The sequence below is a fragment of the Erigeron canadensis genome, chromosome 1 (assembly GCF_010389155.1).
Source record: "Erigeron canadensis isolate Cc75 chromosome 1, C_canadensis_v1, whole genome shotgun sequence".
NCBI lineage: Eukaryota > Viridiplantae > Streptophyta > Magnoliopsida > Asterales > Asteraceae > Erigeron > Erigeron canadensis.
In genome coordinates, this window is record NC_057761.1 from 36,607,957 (window position 1) to 36,630,693 (window position 22,737).

The following is a 22,737-nucleotide window of genomic DNA, read 5'->3' on the forward strand; positions in this document are numbered from 1 at the left end:
AAATATCCATTTGAATTTATCCATAATAATAAATAGTGCCAATATATATATATATATATATAACACTTTTAATACAGTACATCAGACACCTTGTTACATTAACGTCCAAGCCTAGTTCGAATCCCAGTTTTCACTACATGAACTTTTATCCATGTAACACGACCCAAAAGGATTGAACTAGGAATCATAGGCAAGAATCTCCGTAGAGTAAACCATCACACCTTTACCTCCGACTAATTGGTCAGATGATCGATTATTCATTGGTACAACCATATATAGGCCCGCCCATAATATATGAACAAAATGTTTTTCATATATATTTTTGGTGAGATAATTATCACTTTTAACTTTTAAGTCTATATCGTTAAGCTACATAACTAATTACTACTTTACTAATTAACTAGTCATCAGGCCCGTCTATTGGACGGGTAGTCTCAAGATATATTATAATAATTGTGAAACAAAAAGTGTATGACCAATATCACAATTTAATGAATACAAAAGCTAAAGAAGAAACATATGAAAATTAACACCATATAAATATTGATTCTAGTGTACCTTTTTTTCCAACTTTAGTTAATTAAAAAGAGAAACAAAACATGTATAACCAATATTACAATTTAATCAATACGAAAGCTAAAGAATAAACATATGAAAATTAACTCCATATAATATTGATTCAAGTTGACTCTTTTTTTTCAATTTTAATTAAATAAAAAGAAAAACAAAAAAGTAGATAATAATAATAATAAATCAAGATTTTTTATAATATTTAATTATTAAAGGTTTGTTATTTTTTATTAAATATATATTAAAAAATAGAGAATTAATAAAGAGAGAGTATTAGGCTAAAAAAGAGATATTAGATGTGTCAAGTGTACTCTCACCCCATCTTTTAGTTATATTATAGATAGATTAGACCGTCTAAACTGAAATCGTGCATCCTTCGTTATAATAATATAATATACACATAAAATATTACCCCATCTTTGTGGTTATATTAAAATAGTAACTCAATTGGATGGATGACTAAAAACTACTTACTAGTATATTTTATGTTCACAAAAATGTATACACGTAAGTACAGGACATATCTAGCTCTATCGTAAAATATGTTCATATAAAGCCAAATGATGGAATATTTAGAGGTATTTGAGTTTTGTATGAAAAGGAGATATATTTAGCCGCAATATAAATCGTCACGGCCACGTTTTAACTAGTGCATGAAAGTTACAGAGACAACTACCAGCCAAAGATATGGAAATGTGACATTGTTGGAATCTAGCAAAAATCGACTAATTAACCGTGTGAATGCGCCATTGTTACAGTGACATTTACCGTGTCGCTTTTTTTGCAACAAAAATTGATATTGATATGTCAATGTGAATTTATTTGCTACTTTTTTTTTTTTTCTAAAGTTATATCCAAATATTCACCCTTATGAAGTTATGAGTATTATAATTATTCTGAAGGATTTTTAATTTATGAAAACATCGTCTTTATAACTTTATCTTAAATACGATTAAGACTGTTTATATTTCATCTCCCTCATGTAATGTTAAACGACATGTGATCTCATAATTATACAATAGTTGTTAGAAGCTAGGTTTTTGGATATTAAAAAATTTCGAACTTTTATTATACAATATATCTTTAATTAAAGACGTACAATTTAAGAATTTTATTATCAATACCTAAATGCAAAGCCGCTATGATGTGTTATTAAAGTTGACATTTGATGTTACAATAACGATCCCCGTCACATCGAATACAGTATATGGATTAATTAATATTAGTCCATTGTCATGTTATGAATTTATGATCAATTAAGTAAACCAAATTTTCATCGATATATTACTTACATATAGTTTAAAATGACGATTCTATAAGATATAAAATGTGGAGAAACTATTAAACATTATAAAAGTATATATTATTAAGAGTTAATTTATTACAAAAATCATCTTTGCGTGGTTTGTCAGATATTGTATGTTACATCCCTATTTTCATATTTAATGGTTTTAACTGTGACTTTAGAGTAATATTTCTGTATATACTTCCATAATAATTTTGGTCCAAAAGAATTGGATGGGTGACCAAAAGTGAGGACTTCTGACCAAGTTTCTTGACATTTGAACCAAAAGTGTGGACGAATGTCCAAAGTCGAAAGATACATACGAATGAAACATGTAATTTTTAACAAACTACAAGGATGATTGATGTAATTTATTAGCTCTAAAAGTTATAAAAATGTTAATAATATTTTAAGACATTTTATGTACGTACGTGCACATATAGTGTGGGATTCAACATTTACCTATATTTTGCTAAGTGTGTGTAAAAAAATTTGCCTACATTTTTGAAACAAAATGTCTTGTTAAAACATAAAAACTCAAATCTTTTATTCAAGCTTTCTAGAGAGTGTTAATAGACTAATTAAAATTTAGCAACACTTTTAGTGCATGTGTCATAAATGGCACATTTCTTGTAATACTCGCGCGGTATATGTTTATTGTATTCTTAATCGAATTTAAACTTAAAATCTCGCTCGAACGTAATATATGCAAGTCAAGACATATATTGTAAAATCGAATCACTCTGATCAAATAATGATGTAAATGCGCTTTTATTCAATTGCACTTTTATGCATCATTTTTTGAGATAATGATGTAAATGCGCCTAGGTACGTAATTATTGGACGCATATTCGTAATGTACGTTTACAAATTTTCTTGCATTATTAGTATAACTTAATTATAATAAAAATAGCAATAACTTGTAGACATGTAGTCAAGTCGTATCATTTACATGATCCATAGATGACATTTTTATTGGTAGATGATGATGATAGCTTAAAACGGGAGAGCTAGCTAGATCATAGATGTGTGCACTTTTGCAAAATCTATCTTGAAATATACGTACTTATATAGATCCCAAAATATATTGTAACATATATATATATATATATATACCCAATGAGTGCATCTGATCATGAAAAAAAAATCTCTGTTTCTGATTTATTAATTAAGTTTGTATTTGTAAAATATATAAATACAATCAATCTTGAATAACAAGAAAAAGAATTAATATACAACATTATACAAGTAATTAATATTAACAAGATGTACAAAACAATATGCTAGATATATACATACACATTTACGGATCAAATGACTGATGGATAATTGTAGTTATACTCGTATGTATTCATGGCGACAAATGGTGCATCTTGGATACAAGCCGGAGAATCAAAGTCTAGGAGCCAAGACTCAAAGTTTCTGAGCTCAGTCTCCTTAGCATAGTCCATGATGACCCTTTCTTCTGGCCATTGCACTATCTCTTGAGGCGAACAATTGCTATAATCAAATGGCATGAACATGTCATCTACACTAAGATCAGGACTACAATAATCATTGCTAGTATCTAGGCTGCAATCAAGATTATGATCAAGGCTATATTCAAAGCTAGGATCGGTACCATAATCAAGGCTAGGATTGGAAGTATAATCAAGGCTAGGATTGGAGCTATAATCAAGGCTAGGATCGGTACTATAATCAAGGCTAGGATTGGAGCTATAATCGAAGCTAGGATTTGGGCTATCGTGGTCATCAATTTGGATCACATGAGTAATTGGTTCGGATGATGATACAATCGGCATAGTAATAGGAGGAGGAATAGAGGCGGTTGTTGGAGACTCTGCACCCTTGCCCGTAAGTTTTTGAACAAGGGTCAAGAAGTTTGATGAGTCGGTTATGAAGACCTTTGGTTTTAGATTCTTTATCAAAGCGTTAAAATGATGGGCGGGTTGTTTCTTGGCAACTTTGAGAGAGGGTTGGGAGTTTCTTTTGCCCATGGTTTGCTTTGGAAAGATCAAATAATTTGTTGATGGTATCGAACGGAGAATCAAAGGCTAGGTATTTGTATGAAAATGAAATTTGAATAGAGACAAATGGTAACATATTAAAAAGATGCCTATTGTTATGGGTTTTCTACACAAATGTTTGCAATTAGCAGTCAATATTCAGTGATATTTTGAGTCAACACCATTGCCAAGACTAGCTACGTGGAACTTTTACCTTTGAAACTATTTTTGGTGACTATTTTTGGTAGAAATTCATTTTAATTTGCTTATGCTTATATTATTTTGTTACAGTTTCAAAGGTCTCTGCTTAGAAAACTGCAGTTGATATTGTTAAGAAAGTATCGGTTTTCGAAGTTTGATTAATCATGATATATAACTACATATCTTAAAATATATCTACAACAGATTTTGACCATTTACGATAAATATACATATTATACTGCAGAATGTACAATTATATAAAGTATACATGCATTATTGTAAATGTCCATATAATGTTGTAAATTTATCACTCCGCCCCATCTTAAAAGGTTAACGTTAAATTTTCATAGCTTTTGGTTGAAAAGTTATTTTATCTTAGATACATTGTGATTACATGATTATTTATTAATTATATTTACTAATTTTAGATGATTGTAAGTCAGTGTTTTGGCAAATTAATTGGAGTAAAAGCTTAAATATATACTTAAGCTTTCGAGAAAAGGAGGGGATTCTTTCGAGTTGGATAAATCACTAAATCTTGACCCTTGATTTAAAATCAAAAGTTAAGATTATCAAAGGTCAAGATTATTCTAACTTACAACAAGTTATTTATAACTTGAGGGAATCTTTTTAAGGAGTTAGAATCCAACATTATCAAACATGCAACCTAGCTAGTCGGGGAAGCAACGGGAGTACTTGACAGAAGTAAATTGAAACACCAAATTCAGTAGATCTTGAAGGGTATTATAACCTGTAGTTGACTGAAACAATATAACCGAAAAAACCCAATAAGATGGATCATATATCGTCTAATTTTAGTATTGGGGGAAGATGCTTTTTGAGAGTCCTAAGTTATATTCTAAAACTCCTGTAATTTAGATTGAGAAAAAAGTAGAATAATTTATCGTTATAAAAAAAATAAAATTAACACTACAAAAAAAATTTCATTTGTCCACGCTTTTATTGGAGTGTGAACAAATTAAAAAATTTGTCACGTTTTTTTGTGTGTAAAAATATATAAAAATAAAAGTGGGTGAAAATTTCTTCACACTAAAAAGTGTGTAGAATTAAAAGTTCACACTTTTTAGTGTGAACTTTCATAATTATTTTGTCACACCTCATTAAAAGTTAGCGTGGACAAATGAGGTGTGACAAAATAATCATGAAAGTTCACACTAAAAAGTGTGAACTTTTAATTCTACACATTTTTTAATATGAAGAAATTTAAACTATTATTAAAGAACGTACAAATGAGTTGTTTTAAATATATAGTTCACACATATTTTAGTGTTAAAAAATTACCTAAAAAGAGTTGTTTATATATATAGTTCACACTAAAAATTTAAACTATTTTATTAGAACAACATTATAAAATAGTTTAAATTTATAACGTTGTTCTAATAAAATAGTTTAAATTTATAACGTTGTTCTAATAAAATAGTTAAAATAGTTTAAATTTTTAACGTCACAAGAACGTACAAATGAACAATTTATTTTGACAGTTTTGATAACTATTTTAATTGTAATTCTTAATTAATATAAATAAAAACATTGTCTGAGTTAGTGGCGGATAGAAAGTCACGGGACCAAAAGATAACATCATAAAAATTACTTGGCAGGTGCAAAAATATCTAAAAATAACACTAAAAAAAATCATTCAAAAAACATAATGGATAAAATATTACACTACTAAACGTAGAAATTGGAGGGGGCCGTGATCTATGCCCCTTGTTTGAGTTTCACTTATACCCAACCAAAAACCCCAACATTTATAAATTAAGAACTAACAACTTCAATGATAAATATGATAAGTACAAAAAAAAAGGTACAAAATTAATCAATACATCTACTTAGCACCAATAAAATGTAATTTGATAATATAAATTGAAGAAATTGTGTAAAGGAGTCGAATATGTTTCAAACAGTTATTTATATCTCATCTCATGTACCATATGTTCATTACGGGTATGTTTTACCACTTTTATGCTTCTTATTTTAATCACATATAAAAGCACAGAATACTGCCCCACGAGAGAATAGGGATGCTGTTTCACCATGTTTGGATCAAAAGCACAGAAAATATGGACTCGTATAAAAAGCGATCAGGGGATGTATCTAACTTCAAATACTGTCCCGCGAGAGAATAGGAATTATTTTGACATTTGAGATTCACATAATTGTTCGTATATGAACACCAGTCAATTTACTCATTTATTTATTATAATTTAAACACAATTAAGTATATGAAAATAGTGGTCTATTCATGAAGAGATATTTTATTGAAGGGTATGATAAAATGAATTAAGTGAAAGAGACAAGAGAAAAATACAAGCATATAGGAAAACAAGTTTATCCAAATTTATTATCATTTCCTTGGTAAATGGTAAAGAGAGTAATATTATTTCTTTAATATTTCCACCTTGATTTTGGTTTAGCATTTTTTTGATAGCGAGTTGTAAGTCTAGATCATATTATGCCTCAAATACATATATGTTCCAATGAAGCTCTAAAATAATCTACTTTCTTCATTACAATAAATCGTTAAAAATGTTAAAGCTCCGTATATGATAACTACAAAGTACCATCTAACACAAGACCAAAACACACATAAATTTCAATCCTACATCAAGTCATATGCCAAATTGTCAATATAAACTTTTTAGTGCTTTCCAAAAAGTATAATGTTAAACAAAAATATACATCAACAAATCGACACAACGTACCAAGTTATATTAACGGTAAATTATCGTTTATTGATTTTACCATATGGTCAAGGATAAAAAGAACTCCCTTAAACATGACTTACGTAAAATTTTACATATACATACAGAGTAATTGCAAATGAACTTACAATCCAAGCGTACACTCTAACACGAAAACTACTATAAAGTATGGTAATTACAATGAAAATATTACTAAAGCATAAATATGCTTCTAGGTTTTCCTCAGCAGCTAAAGCCTAGAATCAATCACACCAATACTTTGCACTGGGGGTATATTCATGACTCAGGACAATAAACTTAATTATTACGCTTTATAATCCGAACTCATCAGTAATTTGATGCCAAGAAATCTCCCAAAAAGACCATCAGATACCAATTTTACGTCGCCACGGTAAATTAATGGTCCTGACCGTAATTGTGGCCTTCATCAATTCTCTCTGTTTGCTATTTAAATGTCTGTTTTGTCCTGATTTTTTCCCAACCTGAAAGGCAACCAAAATAATCAAAATATGCCTTGTCAACCATAACTGGATAATTTCAATTACAATTTACACATATTTACTACACATTGAATTATCACCTATCAAACCACTACAATTTTCTTTACTCGTCCTAAGAAAAGCTTTAAACGAAATCAAAAAGCATCACTTGATGCCACAATACTATTAGTTTAGGAGAAATGATCAGCACGCATGTTCTCATAAAGAGAAGAAAAGAAAAGGAAAGAGGATAACCCTTTTTAATTCAATATACAATTGACTAATACAATATAATCGTCAACCTGTTTGTCCTAAAGAGATAAATTTACAGAAAATAAAAGGCTGAAAATTAGGTAAAAGCAAATTAGAATGATCAAATATTAGTTTGATTTCAGACCTAAACGGCCCGTCTTATAAATGTTTCTAAAACAAAAGCAGATACTAATTGCATTGGTAAAAAGACAACAATATACTTCAAATTCAAGTTTTAGTCTAACGATGGAGCATGAAAAAGTTATATTCTAAGTTCAGATATTGCATGTTCATTAAACCACATGTGGTTAATTTATAGAAGATTTTATAATGTGAATTGACCTGTTGAGTTATATGAATGATTGAATGAATGAAAAGACAATGGTGGGAATGGTATATAGTTATATACTATATGGTATGTAGTGTACCAACCTGAGAAGTCGTAAAATTTGGAATGGCTCTTTGACTAGAAGAAAACAGTGTCAATCAGCTATAGTCTGGCTTAAAACTTTCCATTACAGATGTCTCGTCTGGTAAGATACAATATCCCATTCCTTCAAATCATATCAATCAGGTAGAATATCATCTGCAAGCCAAATCTTTGCATCCTACATAATTGGCATGCATGGAATCATCAATCATGACGTATAACCCACATCTAAAGTCTAAACATCACATGTTAGTAAAAGATGCCATTCAGTGATTTCCAGTCAAAATTAGTAAACCATGTTGAAAAGTCAAAGCTATAGTTAAGCCAAAGTACAAGAAATTGCTAAAGAATTGAGTTTGCGTACCACTGGATCTGCGGGCAAAAGTCTGGTGTTTTTGTCAAAGCTGCATGAAGATACTGCATCTTTAGTATGTCTGTCTTAGTTCACTATCTGCAAAATCTGCAACATTTGTGACGTTGCCTTATCAACTGAGTCATGATATAATGATAAGGGGTAAATTTCTTTATCCTCATTGACAACTACCATATATTTTTCTACTATGTGCTCTTTCAAAACTTAAGTGCTCAAAAGTATAAAATTGAAAACTGTATGAAAGTAGTCGGCCATATCTAGTCTACAACAGTAATAGAACCCAGTATATCTTTTCACATTAAATGCCAGGGTGGTTAGGTTCATGGAGGAACAATTTAACACATTCATTGAATTCAGAATTGCCTTCTATATTACATATTCAAGCATTTGTTTGTTTTATTTTCTCCCCCAGCAATCAACTCCTTTTCCATTACCAGTTCCTTACAATATAAAAAAATTGCTACTTATTTGAGTTTGCGTACCACTGAGGCTGCAAGAAAGAGTCTGAGTGTTTTCATCAAAGGTGCATCAAGATCCATGCCATTGATATGCAGAAATCTTGGTAGATCGTTGTCCTATAGAAAGTAGAAACCTTGGTAGATTGCTGTCCTCATTATCTGGTTAAAATGTGCACTTTGACATTTGTGATCATACACAAATCTTTTCTTTTTCTAGAAAACAAGAATGAAATCCAATAACTTATAAAAGGATCATTTGGGTTATGTATATCAGTCCTAAATACTTCAATGTTATATTAACATACTTTTTAAGCATCAACACACACGCATTATTGAAAACATTACTAAATATAAGACCTTTTTCACTTGAACCACTCAAGCTAAGCAGATCATTTCGAAAAGCAACTTTAGATATGGAACCCATTGTTGCTTTCATAAACAATTCCCACATATATGCATTACATGAAGGCCAATAATTTAAACATGGTTCTTACGGGATTATCAAACAATGTCGAGTGAAAAGAACTTACATTCACAATTTCACATCTAGACTTCAACTGTCATTAGCTGTGTTAGATAGCATTTGTGCAAGCTTTACTGCATTCTCCTGATTGTTACACTGCAAAAATCTGGCCAGACTTTTGTTGAAAACTCATAGATTGAGACCTTCCTCTGTTGTCACCATCAACACACAAAACACCCATTTTGAACACAATAGTATGCCCCGTCATCCAACCTGTCATTCTGTAACCTCTAAAAGAGTACATCGGCTTAACGCTAAATCATCTTGTCGCTTGTTTAATTGTCAGTCTTGGTCTCAACCACCTTATAAGCGAACCCATCAACCAATTTAACTTTGCTTCCTTCCTGATATTATAAAAGAAATTTGTTTTAAAACACAAAAATATAAGAATCTAAACTGGAAAAAAAAAAACTGATGTAGATTTAATTAAGCTATAAAGCATAAACAGTGGTTAGTTCCTCGATTTCTAACAACAATGCTTGAATGATTTCAAACAAAACAGCAAGCAGGTTAAAAAAAATGCATTGAGACATTTTGACAAACACTTAGAGTGCAATAAACATACAGAAGAGAGACATTAAATTTAAATTTCATAACATTTTGATAAAATTTGTTTATTATAAAGAATCAAAATTGAAAATTCATAAGTAAGAATATAAAAGAAAGAATAGAGTCAAAAGGGCACCTTGATATATATATATATATTAATTTTGTAATTCACCGTCTATCATAATACAAGGGATGTGGGAGATTTTGGGCCAGTAGGAGCTCTTGAAGGAGAACGCTCCTCCTCTTTTACTTGTCTTTTCTTTCAGTTTTGGGCATAGATCGATTGTTAAACTCAAGAGTGAAGGTAACAATTTCTCTGGTAGATCTTTTAATCTTGGGCAATTCCAAAATTCCAGATGTTGGAGGGAGGTGAGGTGTTGGAGTCCCTCCGAAACAGTTTCCAGTTTCTCAAATCCCCCTAATCTAAGCTTAGTAAGATTTGAAGGGAAAAGATGATGAGGAGACCATTGACTCAAATCCCTCACCTCATTATCATTTGCTCCGCCGTATAATGCTAGCTCAACAAGGGAGGTTGGATAATTAAGAGGGGCCCACTCTGATATGGGTTTCTTCAACCATCCTAATTTAAGAATAGTCAATTCGGGTGGCCAATTCCCAGGTGGAAAACAAGCACCCATAATTGGACAATACGCGATTCTAAGATCTGTTAATGAGGTGAGATTTGGTAGGTCAAGGTCAGGATATGACTCCATGTTTCTACAATCCCATATTGACAAGAAGGTGAGGTGAATGGAGTTCAATGATACATTCATTGATTTCAGATTTGGACAACCGTATATTCTTACCCATTCAAGCATTGATTTGTTGTTGATATTCTCTTTCATTCCAATTACAACTAGTTCCTTACAATCTTCAATTTCAAGTACCTTGAGCTTCTCCATTCCTCCTTCTTCTTCTCCTTCCCCTCTTGGGAAGGAGACACTTGCAACTGAACTACATTTAATTATACTCAATCCCTCAATGCTACTTGGACAATTACAATCCTTAAAATTATCACAGTTTATTATTCTCAAAAACCTAAGTGATGTTAGCAGATTGCCTCTACAATCCCCCTCCTCTTTCTCTCCTAATCTCACCAATTCTGAACAGCCATCTACTTCCAGCGCCCTTAAATTCACAAGAGCCTTATTTGCCTCTTCCTCTGATTCCCACATGTATCTTATTTCATTACAACACCTGACCCATAGATATTCAAGTGCCCCGAGATTCTTCATAACAACTCTACTCCACACCTCATCACTAAGCCCTGCAATATTCTTTATTTCCAAATGATTGACTGATGAACCTACACAGACCAAACTTCTCAACACACCCTCACCACATCCCTCTATCACTAGAGCTCTCAACGAAGGTAGTGCTTGAAGTGAGATGTCAACCAATTCAGGACAATCATATATACGAAGTTCCCCGAGGCATGGAAATACTGCATCAACATCCCCGCCATAGGTCGACCATTCACACCACCCCAACATAGACTGGAAAATTAGAACTTCAAGCGAAGGGAATGAAACACCTTCAGACCCAAGTAACTCCAAACCTATGACTTTAACCGCATCCATACCTCTGATATACAAGTCCTTTAGTGATGGTAGCCTCCCAAGTGTTGGTAAAGACTTACAGTTTCTACACTCAAATATCGAAACACAGACCAACTTGTAAAATGAGAGATCACCAACCCAGTTCGGAAACTTTGTTCCCGGGTATGACTTGATTTTGAGTATCTTCAAAGCATCATTAGAAAGCTTCAGTTCATTAAAGACCTCATTTTCAAGTGTTTCATTTCGAGAATCATTAGCTACATCATCCCATACGAGCCTTACCTCTGTAAGCCTTTTTCTCAATAAGTTTGCATCCTGTGCATGCCTACCATCTATCACTTTATCCAACCCCATAATTTCAATATTTCCTGCCAGATTCTTTAACTCTTTGAGCTCGTTTATTGTAAAACCATCATCTCCTTCAATGATTATCTTGCTAAGCGTTTCTAGGTTGTTCAACTCACCAATTCCTTTGGGCATCTTCTTCAATAATGGAGTATCCCTAATGTCAAGATGTCGTAAATTTTTAAGCTTTGAAAAGCTTTTGGGCAACTTACATAATTTATCACAACTAAAAACAATAAGTGATTGTAAATTATAAAGATTGCCCACATATTCTGGTAGTTCTTTGATCTTGGTTTGCGATAAGTTAAGATACCTCAAGTGCTTCAAACGAACAATGCACTCAGGTACCTCACTTATTTCAAAGCCGCTTAAAGAAAGAACCCTCAACAGTAATAGCCCAGGAAGTAGCTCGACCAAGATTTTATTGGATAAGTAGAAGCAATCTGAACTTATTTTCACCCCAACGGACACCGGCAAAAAAGTTCTCAAACTCTTGGCACTTTTAAATGCCTCGAACTTTTGGTAACCAACATATGTCTCGCGAATAAATGACATATGTCGGTATTTTGCCAAAGTCTCCGTCTTCGTCTGATCATCCAACATGAGAAAAAAATCTTCAGCAACAAATGTGGCCAGGTCATTCAAGAGGTCGTGCATCACAAACAATGATTCATCGTTAGGTGCATGCTGGAAAAATGACCTCGATAACAACTCTTCAAAATATTTATGGCCCAACGATTCTTCGGTTAACATGCTTCCAGCCGATTGTTTAATGAAACCTTCTGCCACCCACAACAAAACCAACTCCCTCTTGTCAAACAAAAAGTCCTTGGGGAAAAAGGAGTTGTATGTAAACAATTGTTTCAAACATGCTGAAAGCTCTAGGTAACTTAGCCTAAGGGCTGGAACAATATTATTATCATCAATTTGCCATATCTTGTTGTTTAACACCTGCTGCCAAGATTGTTCATTTGTTTTTGTCCTCAATAGCCTTCCAATCACTTTCAAAGCTAAAGGCAAACACCCGCACATTTTCACAATACCTTCACCGTGAGGTTTCAGATCGGTATGTAAATCAAAGTTATCAACATCCAATGCATGTCGAGCAAGTAAAGACATAGCATCATCATGTGACAACTTCTCCAACTTATCTGGATGATCAAAACCTATTTGTTTCAGCAAACCCTCCTTTCGGGTTGTGATAATTATCTTACTTCCAGGAGCTCCCGAATGTAACGGCTTTACTAGGATCTCCCAATCGACATACTTTTCACTCCAAATGTCATCTAGCACTAGTAGAAACCGTTTCTCCTTAAGTTGTTCTGCAAGAGCCCTTTGAACCCCATTTAAATCTTTAAACTCCTTGTTTTCACTGGCCATCTCTCGATAGATGGTTTCAGTTATCTTAAAAACATCAAAATCATCAGAAACACAAACCCATGCATGGAGTTTAAAGTGATCTTTCACCGTTGTTTCATTGTACAAACTTCTAGCTAAAGTGGTCTTACCAACCCCACCCATACCAACTATAGGTACAACACTAAAGTTTTCCTTACATGGCTCATCTCCAAACAACTTACCAAGCAATTCCTTTTTTTTTCCTTCTCGTCCTATAATTTCAGATGAATCTGGCAAAGAGGTTTCGTTTTTTCTACTCGTCCTAAAGTTTTCCATGGTCTCGGTACTTTTGGGCTTTTCATCTTTCACAACCAATTTCAGAAATTGTGCGTCCTCTTCTAGTTGTCGTAACTTAGTGGCAATAGTATCTAACTGGTGACGCAGTTTATTACTAAGTTTGAAAGTTGGGATGAGTTTTGTTACCTTGCTAGTATTAAACTCACGATGCATGGCTTTGGTTGCCAAACCGTCAAGTACATCATCAATATCATAAGCCAGATGTTGAAGTCTGTTGAGCCATATTTTAACACTTTTATCAGCAGTTTCTTTGTCAGAAGCATCAGTAAGGAGAGCTTGTATAATGGTCAATTTGTTGCCTAAATCATTGAGCTCGGACTCAATTCCTTTGGCCCGGACGATGTACTTCACTCCTTCATCTACCAGCTTACCTAAAACAATGTTGATGAGTTCAGAAGCAATGACTTCAGCCATTGGTTGTTAAGCAGTATACAGTGAAGATGTGCTATGACAAAGAACAATGATTTCAGCCAAAATGTTATGAATGTATGATGGATCGATAATGATTAGGGTGTAGCATATAAATAAAGTAAGGATAGAAAGATGAATGGACACGAATAGCCATTGGGTCATGGCACATCTACAATGATTTCAGCCAAAATTTCTTGGTCAACTATATTAATTTATTTCAGTAAGCAACTTGATATTTGATTGAATATCACTGTATAAAATAACACTTGTTAACTTTACACTCCGTAATTTACCCTATATACTAAAAACCAACCTGTTTTTCACAGGTTGGTATGCACAAAGTACAACCTACAAATATACATGCATAAGTTACAACTCTCATTACATATATATATTTATGCATATTACATCTCAGGTCCTCTTACTTCTGGCATTTAAACTTTCACCACTAACTTTTTCCATTTCATACTTTCTACACTCAATCTCTTTCAACCATATACATCCACCACCGCCGCCCGCCTAGCTGACCACCACAAAACCACCGTCTAAGAACTTTGACCACCACCGTCGGTCACCATCCCACCCGAATCTATAACATCGGCGACCAAAAACCACCGCCAACAACCTTTAAACCACCCGTGAAAACAACCGGATCCATAACATCGGCAACCAAAAACCAACAACCATTACAATATACACCATCATCGCCATCCACCTACCGGATATATAACACCGGTGACGAAACACGACTGTCTACATCCTTTAAAACCCTTTTTTCTACATAAAATCTTCAGATCGGACGAAAAAAAGGGGTTTCTTACGCTGGCACCATATTCCCGAAACTAATTCCGTCTGCCTCTCTTTTTTTTCCGGCCATTGTAGCGGAGAATAGATAAAGGGGATCCAGACACGTGACACAAAATGAGAAACCCACCTCTACTACTTAACAATGGGTTTAACTTATCTCCTCTTTTTTTTTTTTTTAACTTATTAGATTATAAAGAATGGGCTTTTGATGGGCTGATTGTTTGAGCTAATTCAAGATTCGTTAATAATGGTTAAAGTCTATATCTCCTTCGAAACCATGGATTGAATGACGTATGACGAACATGAATACTTTTATTTACACATCTTGATCTAAAATGATCTCTAGAATATCATCAACTAAAAATAATACATAAAAGTATGATGGTATCATGCGTAAAAATGTACATACAAATAACGTATCATTATCGTAATACAAAATACATAATGTTTCTTTTTAACTAACTACACACTGATGATGACGCTTAATATATACGAGTAATACATATTGCAAACACCCCTGAAGAATGAAGATAGAGATTTTCAAAAAATTGGTTTTTATAAATTAGTGTATGTTAGCTGAATTCAAACTTACCATTCTAGAAACAAAAGAAAAATTCTTATTTTAGTTTTCCTTCGCAGTGGGTCATTTTACTAGTTGAAATACTGGATTGTATAGTATATTTTCATACTTATTATTATTATAATGTTTATAAAAGTATTTCACTATGGTAAATTCGTATAATCAGCCATAAGACAGTTAAACACAATTATAAATAGCACTATTGTTGATCTAAGTTTACAGACTATTTTCTAAATGAACTTTTACCTAACAGAATGCCTAAATGATTAAATGTAAGTTCATTCGTCTTGCATCAAATAGCTTAAATTAGCTAATTTTCAAAATTTCATCCGTCTGGTCAACATGTTTCCTAATTTAGCTGACAATTAGGCCCGAAAACTTACATTTCATATACCCATGGTAAATCAGTTGAAAGTTATAATAGAAAAATGTCAGAAATACCTTTTATTAAAACAAAACACCGTATATACAATACATCCCCACCCTAAATGAAATAGATACACCGTCAGTTTCTCAACTTTTAAAATAACTATATTAACTATCATATTAATTACATATACATCAATAGCCTACACTATTCGTCGTCACTACTATCAGCCGCTGTCACCGCCCGTCACCACCGCATTGATTTGCGCGGGATACCATACTAGTAGTAGTAAAGAAAAACAAAAGCTACACTAAATGTAACTTCATTTTCTGACATTTCTAGCAAAAATGTACCAAATGGATATCTAGCGAAAATGTCAAATGCTTTGAAAAACAGTTCTTTTGATGGAAGATAAATGATATTCGTAGCACAAATTTTAATAACTCTATCACACGGTATAACTTTTTGAACACACTATACAAGTTACTAAAGCACATGTGTGCTAGATTAATCAAAACCTGTGATACAAATATCACTTCTTATAATGGAAGGAAGAAAAATGAATACTCAAGGCAGAAATTTGTTTTGGTATAAAATGTTATGATTGGCTAATCTCTATCTCTATATTAAATAAAACATAATTGTTATGACATCAACATTTTATAAAAATAGTTATTTGTCATCCCATATTCTTTCTTAAATTTTAGTTTTTCTTTTTTTAACTTACTTATGATATAAAAAAACACTTTCCTATTTAAAGTTAATTTTATTTTTTATTTTTATTATTTTTCATTACCAATTGAATGTTTAACTTAAAACTTAATAAGCTAAAAAGAAATGAAAGCCAAAAATTAACCCAAATTGTAACCGACCAAAACTGAATTTAATGGATATGATATTCCTAAAAATCAAATGGATCAGTTTGGGTTTTTGTTTTAAGTCAAAATCGATTGAAGCCGACTCATGTTCACCCTTAACTTTAACAAACAGTGAAAGGTCCAAATATATATCTTTCGATCTGTCCCATTTCAAATGTCTCGGTTTGACTTTTTGAGTTTTTTACATTTAACCTTTATTCAAATATTTTTGTTTACATTATATAACGTTTGATATAAAAATGCATTTGAGTTTTAAGTATACTTTATTTGATATAATTTTAGGGGAAAACGTTAGTTGTATTTAATTGGATAGAGCAAAAGTAAAAATCAGGGAAATTAGATATTTAATCACATTCCAAAAATTAAAGAAGATTAATAGGAGAGTAGTATATATATACTGTGAGGATCATTTAGTATTTTCCCATAATTTTAATGTGAAATGAATAATCCTTTTTAACTAATTTTTCCAATTTTAATCATACAAACAAAAATCTTCGTAAGGTAAAAAGTCAAACTCTCACTTAACTTTTTTTTTTTGGTAAATGCAAAATCGCAAAGATATACTAATTGGGTAACGCATGAACTAAAATTAGGTTAAAATTACTTAAAGAAAACACTCATCACTCCAAAATCTTCAATCCGCTTAATCAAAACATAACACACAAATAATATTAGCCTCAAAGGATGGGATGGATTGGAGATCAAATCGATTCTATCAAATCAATGCAATTCAGACAATTATTCACTCAAGCCATTAGTCTTGGTACTTAAAATATTATCTTTTTTTTTAGTGTATAATCTTTCATTTTACTTTATAAAGTTTATTAATTTCACTGTTTTATGGCAAACCCAGATTTAATTCGTGTTAACTATGCCGAATTTGATGTAAAGTTTGGATCTTTTATAGGTTTTGTTTCATAACAACCGAAATTATTTTATAAAAATTCAAACTTGATATTAAACTTGGAGTATAATTGCAAAATTTTTATGACTTGGGGGGGAAAAAATGCGAAGTCCTTACATTTTTTTGTAAAGATTTTTTATTTCTGTGTTTTTGGATCAAGATGATGGTCTGAATCTATATTGTTATATTTCTGTTTATATATATTTGTAGGTATGATTGTTACATCTGCATTAATCATATGGAAAGGGCTAATGTGTGTTACTGGTAGCGAGTCGCCCGTCGTTGTTGTGTTATCTGGAAGTATGGAACCTGGTTTTAAAAGGGTAAGTGAGCGATTTTCTACACGGACTATCGTTTCTTTATAAAGTTTTAATCTTTACTGGTTTAATGGTTTATCTTCATTTGGCAATCCAATGTCTATGGTTTTTTTTTAATCCTTGTTGTATATAACGAAAAGCTTAAATAGTACTGTTTGATGCAAGGTTCCACCTTTATGCTTGTGAAGAAGTAGTAACTTGTAGGCTTGTGATTCAGTTTTGGTTCTAATCCTCTTTGAATGCCTTGCAGGGTGATATACTTTTTTTACATATGAGTAAGGAGCCGATTCGAGCTGGAGAAATTGTGGTGTTCAATGTTGATGTATGTTTCGTCTTTATCTTTCTCTTTTAATTGCTAATTCGATAGTATCTTGATTATGTCAGAACTTCAATGTTCATATAGCATGGTATTTTGGCCCTGTCCAGTCTTTAAAATAGATCGGTCTTTTGGAAAGTCCTAGCCACTAGCCAATCTGGCATGGTTTTTTGGCAATTTTTTGCTTGCTTTTATGGCCTGGTGGCCAATCTCTGGTCGAGTCTCGCCGGCATGGTCCTTTTTCTTTTGCCATCCGAGTTTTTGATAAGCAACAAATATAAAATTAGTTACACAATGCTATACAGAAGTATGAAATACCAACCACATTATAAAAAAGAAACAACAATCATTACCGTTGGAAAAACTGCGCTAACCTTATTGTGAGTAGGTTATAGTTTGCTATAGTCACTAACACTACACTAATGTTTTACTAAACCCATAAGTATTTTAAATTATATTTGACATGATCTGGGAACTACACTATAGTAGGTGTTATAATTCATCATTCCAGTTTGAATCATGAAGGAATAGTTGTTCATGTAAGTAGATAAGCTTACCGTACCTTCTGAGGATTGATCTAGCTGCACACAAAAATCCTTTCTTTGGGTAAAGGGTTACCCTGGTGAGATTTTATACCACAACAATAATAAACTTTTAGTACAATTAGTGCGAATGTTTTGTCACACTAGTGCATATACATGACATCTCATGTATATGAATAAATACTTATTTTATCACAACCTATTCCAATCGAGTTCCAAATAGATATCAACTAACTATAGCGACATGTATAGCAAAAGAAATAAAGATGATGCAACTCTCCAGAAATTAAGTTATTCCAAATCTTTCTCATCATTGACCATAAACATATGTAGGTCTGTGTTGAGAAAGTGAAAGACACAATTGGCACAAGATTGAACCAGATACATAAAAGAATCGCCATGTTGTCCACGCCAGCCATTGTTCTAGCGTTAATACTCAACAATGAACTTATATTTATGTTAAAACAATGTGATCAATGATAATTTAGGAAAGCGTCCATGCATGCTGTTAGAATTGAGCTGTTGAAAATGTTATGAATTTTGGTTCATTACAGGTAGACCTTGGTGTGATATATTAAAGCTGAAATCCATTTAATTTGATGATTTTGATTAGATGATAGGATGAATGTACTATGTACCACCATTTAATTTGACTGAGGGCTATGGGTTTATAATTGATACGAATTAATGCAGAAATGAATGAGTTGGATGTTACAAGGTGAATTCTTATAGCATATTACAGTGCTTTTATCGGACCAGGCTTTAAAGTGGGCCGTAACTGGCTGAAGACTGGGCCTGGCTTTACTTGTTTTGGGTTGGGCTTTGGACCGGTCTTGAAATTGAAGTTTGAATCGAATAAGGCCTGGTCAGCCTTGTTAGGATCTGTCCCGGTTCTCTTTCAGGCTTGGTCGGGACAGTCTATGAACTGGTCTTTGGCTAAGCCTGCTTTGCGCATATCTGCAGCCTACTATTTACTGTTGGGTTTATGGAGACTTGATAGGCCAGTTTAGAAGGCTGTTAAGGCATCAGGCCTTATAGCTTAAGACACAGCAGGCCCTGTTAATTTATTTAGGCCCGTTTTGCTTGGTAACTTGGGGATCAAGTTAATAACCCTAATCAATGTATTATATATAGTTGTCATGTACTTGTAATTCCTGTCTGAGAGATTAGAGGCAGGAAGCTTTAATAAAATATTCTAGTTGTAGCCCGTGGATTAGTTCACACAGTTTAGTGTGAGATACCACGTTAAATCTCTTGTGTCCTTCTTCCTTCTTGTTATTTTCTGGTTCTTGTTTGTGTGTGTGTGCAGTTTATTCCTAACATTTACATCCAGAAAATTTCGATCAGTTGTCCTTTTTGTTATTCTTTTTGATAAATGCTTTGTTATAAGTACTTGGCAAGATTAACATTTCTAATGCATGTTCTACTCTTGTTGTTTGTATGCAGGGGCGGGAAATTCCAATTGTTCATCGAGTGATTAAGGTATGCATAATTAGAAGATGTATATCTTCTTTTGAGTAATAACTGATAATCTTTGGGATGAACCGGTGTGGTTTGGGATAAGTCGAGAAAGTTTTGCCTTTCTTTAACTACTGGCTATTGCTACATCAAGTTACTCGCAGATCAGACAAAGCTAGATTTTCTTTTCTATATTGTGCCTTTAAGTGTCGTGTCAATTACTTATTAGTGACATCCAATTCTATTCTCATAAAATGTAGTCATCTATCAGGGATTCCCTTTGGTTTTTGACGGATACTCCATTGTCATTTCTTAAATTGCAAACCCATCTTCAATTTGATTTTTGTGATGGTAATATCCAATTACTGATATGTATTTTCTTGGTTATGTAGGTTCATGAGCATGAAGATGGAGAAGTTGATGTCCTTACAAAAGGTAATAATATTACATTCGTAAGTAGATTTAAGTGGCTATGTATTCGCAATAAGTTAAATCTAAAATTCTTCGCACATCAACAAAATTTTTTGTCAATTAAGATAGAACTGATATGTGAATAACAGCAAGCTGTACATATCGTTGACAATTGCAGTGGGTCTAGACAATTGTAGCGGGTCTAGTAGCGTTCTTAAATAATCAACCTGAATTGCCTCAAGATCATGACTTTTTAAAAACTAGAAAGATGATTAGACTTCAATAACGCTTCTTTTAATATTTGGCTGCCATTGTGTTCTTCCAGGTGACAACAATTTTGGAGATGACAGACTTTTATATGCTCATGGCCAGATGTGGTTGCAACGGCATCATATTATGGGGAGAGCTGTCGGGTAAATTTAACTTGAAACTATCTGTTCATTCAACACAAATACATCATCTGATTTGCTGTTTTACAAAGTTCATGTGCTTGATACTTTTCACAGGTTTTTGCCTTACGTTGGATGGGTGACAATTATAATGACGGAACAGCCCATCATCAAGGTTTGCTTTACCCATTCCTTTATCACATCCGTCTCTTTTTGGAGAATAACCAACTACTACTAATTTGGTTTTTCTTCTTGTATGCAGTATATTCTAATTGGTGCTCTGGGATTGCTAGTAATAACTTCAAAAGAATAAAAGAAGCATATTTATAACAGAAAATTTTATTTAATCAAAGTAGAACAATTTTCATGTTGTGTCATTAAACTTGTGGACAAGTTCAATATAAACTTAGTTTCTGTTGTGTGTAATGTGTATGATCTATGCCATAGGACTAACTCAAGATGTCAGGAGAGCAAAAATTTTCAAGCTAAGATCCAAATGCCCACTAAAGTGGCTTTGGGTGTGTGTTATGGACTTGATACAAACAATGTATACATCCGAATTATGAAAGAATTGTATTAACTGAAGCTACATTACTATAAAAGTGCTCATGGAATGGAAAACCACCAATCAAATGGATGAAATACTAGCCGTATGGCGCATATTGAGATCACCTGAAAAGTTTAAAAGTGTTGCATGAAATACACCCCGTGTAAATGAATTCAAAGGGCTGGAAACAGAACCACGATAATTGTAACACTAAAACATCAATTTGTTCTTTAACATCGAGGAGTGATTGATTTCAAAGGCGAGATTATTATTTAGAACAAAGATAGTGCATTGCTGAAATTTTCTTACTAAAATTCAAGTATATGTCAAACTTTTGCTCATGAACCTTTTTATATCTTCACTTGATCTTTGGTAATAATTGTATTAGTATCACTCAAGAGTAATCATTCTCGCATTAGCTTATTTCTTTTTAAGCAGCATGGTTGGATTAGTGGTAAACACCCTTGCCTCCGGAGACAGAGGTCATGGGTTCGATCCTTATCCCATGCAAAGATTGGAGGGCCTTTTCTACCATTTAGGTAGAAACTGGAAGCAGCCTCTCTACTTAGGTAGAGGTAAGGTCTGCCTACATCTTAACCTCCCCCATACACAGTCGAGGTATTGGGGTTCAAAACCCGCGGAAGGCGACACTGAGCAGTTACTTTTATTAGCTTATTTCTTTGACTTCAACTAACTGAATAATGGTTAATCAATGTCATAGTTTTAACTAATAAACATCCAAATATGCTACGGTTGTTACTTAGAGATACAAGTGATTTACTGCTTTGTGAATGAATAATTGATGTGAATAAAACACTCCGTAATCAATGAAGCTGATAAAATAAGATATACTCCATAAGACAAAGTCACAAAGAAATACTAGCTTGAATGAATTTTTGCCTCATTAGTATTAGGTAAATAAAACAATTGCAGTATTTTACCGCACTTTATGTCGGGATAATCGACGAAAATAAATCAAAGAAAAGTAAACGAGATTATTAAAAAGAATGTAAACCGATACTAATCGGTTTAGGGGCATAATTCGACCCTACACATCTAATTTAACCATAAGAGTAGGATAGCATCTTATGTTAGGTTTGAGTAAGTTTTGCTTATCATGTCTGTATAATTTAACCATAAGAATAGGATAGCATGTCATTTTAAAATAAAAAATTAGAATCTATCTTGAAGATAACTTTTTAATGTGAACGTGATTAAAAATATGTATGGTTTTTTAAAAAAAAAACAAGTTAGTAGCTAATAAAAAAACAAGTTAGTAGCTAATACTCATTATTTTAAACACTACAATGATATTTAATTAAACAATATGTGGGCGTTTAATTAAAAAATATGTGGAGTTCT

At 32.7% G+C, this 22,737-nt stretch overlaps 2 protein-coding genes across 4 annotated transcripts; one reads left to right on the forward strand and one right to left on the reverse strand.

The window, feature by feature from the left end:
* Positions 1-6,794: 6,794 nt before the first annotated feature.
* LOC122599608 (putative disease resistance RPP13-like protein 1) lies at positions 6,795-14,002 on the reverse strand. Of its 3 annotated transcripts, none has more exons than XM_043772159.1 (6): positions 9,986-14,002; positions 9,308-9,644; positions 8,802-8,936; positions 8,311-8,406; positions 7,949-8,124; positions 6,795-7,267 (listed from the first exon to the last, which is right to left on the reverse strand). In XM_043772159.1, exon 1 carries the CDS (start codon positions 13,860-13,862, stop codon positions 10,005-10,007), a length of 3,858 nt encoding a protein of 1,285 aa, XP_043628094.1. In that variant the 5' UTR covers positions 13,863-14,002; the 3' UTR covers positions 6,795-7,267; positions 7,949-8,124; positions 8,311-8,406; positions 8,802-8,936; positions 9,308-9,644; positions 9,986-10,004. The 3 variants fall into 3 exon arrangements, with proteins under 3 accessions (XP_043628094.1, XP_043628086.1, XP_043628078.1); XM_043772151.1 differs by having other exon boundaries at positions 8,802-8,990; XM_043772143.1 differs by having other exon boundaries at positions 8,802-9,644.
* A 3,069-nt stretch (positions 14,003-17,071) lies between these two features.
* Positions 17,072-21,254, forward strand: LOC122609661 (signal peptidase complex catalytic subunit SEC11A-like). The gene is made up of 8 exons (XM_043782619.1): positions 17,072-17,254; positions 17,606-17,718; positions 17,963-18,034; positions 20,017-20,052; positions 20,421-20,463; positions 20,765-20,852; positions 20,946-21,003; positions 21,091-21,254. The coding sequence occupies exons 1-8, from the start codon at positions 17,176-17,178 to the stop codon at positions 21,139-21,141; spliced, it is 540 nt and encodes a 179-aa protein (XP_043638554.1). The 5' UTR covers positions 17,072-17,175; the 3' UTR covers positions 21,142-21,254.
* The last annotated feature ends 1,483 nt before the right edge of the window (positions 21,255-22,737 follow it).

Bases quoted from the DNA above. Each gene is read 5' to 3' on its own strand.
- LOC122599608 (XM_043772159.1), bottom strand. From the start codon at position 13,862: ATGGCTGAAGTCATTGCTTCTGAACTCATCAACATTGTTTTAGGTAAG.
- LOC122609661 (XM_043782619.1), top strand. From the start codon at position 17,176: ATGGGATGGATTGGAGATCAAATCGATTCTATCAAATCAATGCAATTC. The intron at 17,719-17,962 runs GTAAGTGAGCGA...AATGCCTTGCAG, and splicing joins TGGAACCTGGTTTTAAAAGG to GGTGATATACTTTTTTTACA. The intron at 20,853-20,945 runs GTAAATTTAACT...TACTTTTCACAG, and splicing joins ATTATGGGGAGAGCTGTCGG to GTTTTTGCCTTACGTTGGAT.